At 38.7% G+C, this 5,984-nt stretch overlaps 1 protein-coding gene across 4 annotated transcripts in view; it reads left to right on the forward strand.

The window, feature by feature from the left end:
* sdr16c5a (short chain dehydrogenase/reductase family 16C, member 5a) overlaps nucleotides 1-5,984 on the forward strand; it is a 62,552-nt gene that overhangs the window by 34,805 nt on the left and 21,763 nt on the right. The window contains exon 7 of one of the 4 annotated variants that reach the window (XM_020619604.1): nucleotides 3,285-4,846. The exons of 1 other annotated variant lie outside the window; for it this stretch is intronic. In XM_020619604.1, coding sequence (XP_020475260.1) covers nucleotides 3,285-3,387 — 103 coding nt within the window. In that variant the 3' untranslated portion in view covers nucleotides 3,388-4,846. Of the gene's footprint in view, nucleotides 1-86; nucleotides 475-3,284; nucleotides 4,848-5,984 lie in introns of those variants that run through there. 2 more of the 4 variants (XM_020619609.1, XM_020619605.1) reach the window with 2 other exon arrangements.

Here is a 5,984-nt window from a genome sequence, read left to right on the forward strand (position 1 = left end):
AACTAAAGTAGTTAATGTCCATATTTCTTCTCTTCTTTGGTCTCCAGACCTTTGTATTAATCCATGAAGTCTTTTGTCTATTACAGGCCATGGTCACACTAATGTACATCAATCTGGACAAGACACTAACATGTCAGATGTGGTCTTCTACACTACAAATGTCAGATTCTAGAGTTCTGACAGAAACAACAGGAGTTCACTCTGTTCACTTATTGCATGTTGATTTTCAAATAGCCAAACCTAATACAGATTTTGCCAGCAGATCATATTTTGTTAGACAATTGCACAATTACAAATGTCAGTGTCTGCACCATAGAATATAAATACTATCTGCTAACCTAAACTACAGTATCAGTATTAACTGCACTGCTGTTTTGAGACTACAGTCAAATCAGTCTTGTACCAAGATACGGAAATTAGGAAGCACATATTGTATGATTCGCTTAACTGAAATATAAAGCAAGTAGCAAAGGAGCTGGAGGTGATGGAACATTCTTCTACGACCTGCATTGTTTTTTGTTTGTTTGTTTGTTTGTTTTAGCCAGTTGGGGGCAGCAGAATAACCTGCAAACACATCACTGCCAGATTATCACCTTATATAAAGTTCAGATGGTGAAAATAGTAAACAGATGCCTGCTAACACATCAGACAGACAGACAAACATCATCACAAAGCTGAGTCTTTTTTTAGTGAGTTTGACATCAGAACACTTTTCACATCACACATTGTCATTTAGGCCATTGTTCATATAAAAAACTGATTAGCACATTATTAGGGTTTTTGCAGCACAAAAGGACTTGGCATTTCCTTTGCAGGGTTAAAAGAGACTGGAGCTCGGCTTGTGCTGAGAGAGGCAGAGTACACTGTGGACAGATTGCAAACTTCTGTTACAGGGCTAACAGTGATCAGCCACAACATTACAGCCACCTGCTCAATGTTGTGTAGGTCCCCCTTGTGCCATTAAAACTACTCTGACCGGTTGAAGCATGGATTCCATAAGACCTCTGACCTTGTTTGTCCAGAACATCCTACAAATGCTTGATTGGATTGAGTCCTGGAAAATTTGGAGGCCAAGTCAACTCTTTGTCATCTTCCTCAAACCATTGCTGAACAATTTTTTGCGGTGTGGAAGCGCATGTTATCCTGCTGGAAAAAGGCCACTGCCCTCAAGGAGTATCCTTGGCATGAATGGGTGTACTGTACTTGGTCTGCAACAGTGTTTGGGTAGGTAGCATCTGTCTGACCTTTTATGTGCCCATTATAGTGAGGGTTGTTATGGTATGGGATTTTCAGGATGCAGTAACATCTCAGAAATGACCATGGTTTCACAGTACAAAATATTATACAATTTTTAAATAATGCTGTGAAATTGTTCACCAACATATTGGTTACAGAAACCAATTATAATTTTATAATTGCTTAGGGCCCCAGCAGACCCAGGACTGGCCCAGCTGCCGGTGGTTTTAATGTTGCAGCTAAACGGTGTATAAAGATTCAGAAAAGCCTTTTCTCCCCCTTCACATTACAACTCAAGACTGGCACCTGTGGGTTTTTTTTGTTTGTTTTTTTTTTGCCAAATGTACGTATACTCTTGAGATTGTAAGTAGTCAATTTACACCAATAGAAAAACATGCTTTCAGAACCCAGACTGGACTGCAGCAAAGCTCACTATAGTACAAGTTCAGATCTTCAGGAAGTTTGTTTTATTAAGTTGAAGCATGCAAGTGATTTTACTTCATATTACTAGTAGTAGCATTAAGCAAACAATACTAAGTACCTATTATTAATACTCGAAGGTCCAAGTAATGACTGTAGCTGCCCTCAGTAGTATATTTTTTCATACCCTTGCTTAGCAGTGCATATCCCCTCCCCCTGCTACCTGACATGCCCCTAAACCTGAATAGAATCGGTGGTCTAAACCTATTCATAAAGTCATGTATCCCTCAGGTTATAAGTCCTCTTCATAGCTTTGATATTTATATCCTGGTACTCTAAGATCTCTAAGGTCTCCTTATCTCTACTTTGAGAAATGCGTGGCAAATGGTGCTTTCAAACTAGTGCTGAAAATCACAGCATGTTTAAAACATATGGCAGCATACATGGTAGATTAAAAGCATCCTTTGGCTCTCTCCAAATGAAAGTCAATGTGGTTATAACAAATAGTGGAAGATGACTCATCCTAACACTTTCCACTGAACAGAGGCACAGGTTTTCTACTTGTTACACCAGGTTGTTTTTGTGTGTTGGCCTTGTTTGCGATTGGTCTTGTAATGGCAGCCCTGCCTATGAATTCCATTTTGCTGCTCATGGCGTACTGTTTTTATTGAAATGGGTCACAGAGGTGCAGATACAGTGCTGAGGTAATTTTCAGCATGTATCTCTTTGGCATTAACCATCTACAACAACCCACTGTGTGTCTGTCTGTGCTCATGACCTTTGTTACCAGTGCAGTTTGTCTGTATTTGGTATATCCTGTCTTGATGTTTGAGATTGGTCCCTATGACAATTTAGTAGCTGTTAGAGCACTAACTACAAGACAGTTTGAAGTATTTTGAGGCATTTTTTAAAGAACCTGCTTTAATTAGACCTGTTTAAATACTTGATAATTACCTGCGTATGTCCCTAAACCATCCTTCTACGGCCATATCTGTAGTCAAATTGATCTGACCATTTTTTTTCAGGCATCACTAACTTGTGTTTGAAAGGTTGACGTCTCCTGAATAGAATTTGCATATATTTTTATATACATCTATATAGAGCAGCTATATTATGCTATAAAGAAAAATACTCTCGAATAGATAAAGTACTGGACAAATTCATCTGAGCATAGCATTAGATGGTAAGTTTTCAAACTCTGGGCTCCATGGATATCTGTCACATATTTCATGACAATTTATCCTGTGGCTGTTGAGGTGTTTCAGTTTGGACCAGAGAATAAAACAAAACATATCAAATATATATCGTGCAAAATCAAGGACTTAGAATTTCCAAAAAAACTGGTGGAGAAAAAAATCACCATTACAATCTTTATCATTAATCATGAAATGAAAACCTATGAGACACAGAGGCAAGACAGGACAAGTCTGAGAAAAGATAGCACAAGTATTATCAGTGGCAGGCAGATGGGAGTTGTCTCCTTCAGTCCATTTGAAAGAGATACTGTATAATTAACAATTAAAATGCTGACTACATCACCTGCAACTATGAAATAAGCAAAGTCATATTTGAATATTTGTATGTGTTTCTTCCCTGTCCTCCTCCTACCCCTCCATCATCCTCTTCAGTGTTCTACAGTGGAAGGTGACCACCCTCCTTGGCTCTTACCTGGGATTGTCAGCCCAAATAGACTGCCACACTAACCAGAGAGTGCACTGCAAATTGCACTAAAACACTTGCATCAAAATTATCACATCTACCTAGCTGGCAAGCAGGGTTATAATGATGCTATGGGAAAAGGCTGATTAAATGGGGTGTGTTAATAAAATCTAGTGAGGAATGAGGCATCAAAATGTACACTCTAGCCAATTATATTGTTTGTTTTTGCAAAGGCATCATTTTTCCCTGATAACTTGCAAAACCTCATTTTGTTTTGAGCATGCTTAAAGGGGAGTTACATTTATTACAGCCTGAGACTTATTCCAGTGGTTGCGACCAGCATTTCTTTATGTTGTGAAAACATTGTACTTACCATACAAATTACTTGGGGTGGGGTGCAATACTACAGTGTGTCGAAGCTTGAAGGAGGTCACTAAACTGTAGTATTGGTGTATTCATTTTCCCTCTGACCTTTTTTTTTTTCTTCTTTTTTTTTCGTCAACAAAGTGTGTGTGCGTGTGTGTGTGTGTGTGTGGCCAAGCTGGACTTCTTCAGGGGATATTGTTTAACTCTCAGGTTTGAGCTATTTATTTTGGAGTGTCCAATGGTAAGATTACTGACAAAACTATGAAAAAGCAAACGTTGTAATAAGCCACAATTACCCTTTAAGGACTTATTCTCTGGCACAGCTGTACTTTGTATAAACTCTGTATCAAGTATGGAGAGCACTGTCATTATTGTGGTTGTGGCTTTATCATGCAGCACTCTTCATAGCTTGTGGGCACTTTTTCTAAGGAATTCTATCACCAGGGTTATTCTTCTCTATTGATTCTTGGGGCAATTACTCCTTAAGAACAGAGCTTGAAAGCATAGTTTATTTTGACCTCAGGGAATTGTTCATTTCAGCATAAACAAGTCTCACTGTTCCCCATAGACAGAACCAGACCTGTTTGTAAAGTCATAAAGAGTCAGTGGTGCAGAAAAATGGACTTCTGTAGATTAGTGACAGCAAACAGAATCACAAGGTTTGTTCTCAAGCAGTTTCATGTGCAATGGAATGGTGGTGCATTTTGGGCCCTCATATTCTGAGGATAGGTCAAGCTAGTTGTCAGTGTCTGTAGCGTAGCTTCAGGTGATGTCACGACTCAGCAGACAGGATTTCTGGTTTGACAAAAGCTTGTCCGGGTTTTGATTGAATGCAAGTGTGAATTGAATTAACAGACTTACTTTCATGCTCTTTACCAAGTATTACTTGATCAACTCCAAATATGTTCAGATTTAAGCAAAACAAGAAAGCCCAATTATTGCCTTTTTTGTCAATTGTCTTTGGAAATGCAGTAATAGAAAAGTTCTTAAAGTTTGTCATGTTTTATAATAAAACACATTCTCACGTCTCATCAGGCACAATTAGGTGTAGTATTGCCATCACCGAGGCACACGGTGGGTGTATTCTACATTTGAATAATAGCCATTCTGTGCATTATTTGCACCTCCATTGATTCTGTTATATTGTAATGACCTCTGAATTGGGCACAAAACAATGAAATCCTACATGTTGATTGCAGTTGTCTCTGAATAAAATTGATAGGTTTGCAGTCTGTAAAAATTTGGACATTACACGAATTACAAGAAAGGTTTGTGTAAAGTGCAAGCAGCTGGCAAGCGGATCTTTCAATGTTCAGTTCTTCTGAAAGTAGAGGATCTGATAAGGAAAGTAGTGGAGCTCTCTAAACATGTCTCTAAAATTCTCTTTGAGCTTCACAGATTGTTGGAGCTTTAGGTCACCAGAGCCTACTGAAACTTTCAAAGAGAGAAATGATAGATTAACCTTGTCTTCAGTAGCTACAGTACATGTGCACCCATTATATGGAGTGACTACAGAAAATATTCAGAGCCCTTCACCCTTTGCATACTTTACTGTGTTGTAGGTCTCATTCATTCCATGCTGGCGATAGCTGCAGCCGGAGGCATTATGTTTTCAGGTTGCACGTCTGTCCAGCCGATTCTTGTGGACCTGCTATGTCAGGAACACCTTGAGGGAATGTCTTTAACACTGGCACAAGTGTCCACTTGGACCTGAGGATGGACTTATTAGATTTTGGTGGTCAAAGGTCAAAGTCAGTGTGACCCCATGTCAGTCTCATTTCCGTCAATTTGATTGGTTGGCAGAGGCATACAATCGCAAAGCGGTAATTCTAGTTTTTGTCTCTGAGCACAACGATATTTACCTACAGGTTACCCAGTGAATGGTTTAAAAAAAAATTGTGCTGTCTTGATATATTTAGTATAATACCCATCTCTGGTGCATCATTTCCATCAGTACAGAATTATTAAATGCTTTACCACTTTCCTTTGGTAGACCTTTAATATGGCAAAACATCAGGAAGTTATCAGGAGTACAGCAAAGAAGAAAAAGCGAGTATGTGAAAACATTGTTAAAAAGCTGCATGCAACAGATTGCTATGACTCCTGTTCTGGTTGAATTTGTGCTGTGGAAATAGACATTATACTAAAAGTACTATGCGTTGTTGTAGTAGGCAACAAGTCAAATCAAAATTTTATTTCTATAGCGCCAAATCGCAACAAAAGTCATCTCAGGACACTTTACAAAGTAAGGTCTAGACCTTCTGTTATCACTATTATTACAGAGGGAAAACCCAACAAATCCC

This window comes from Monopterus albus, unplaced genomic scaffold, assembly GCF_001952655.1.
Source record: "Monopterus albus unplaced genomic scaffold, M_albus_1.0 scaffold223.1, whole genome shotgun sequence".
Lineage (NCBI taxonomy): Eukaryota > Metazoa > Chordata > Actinopteri > Synbranchiformes > Synbranchidae > Monopterus > Monopterus albus.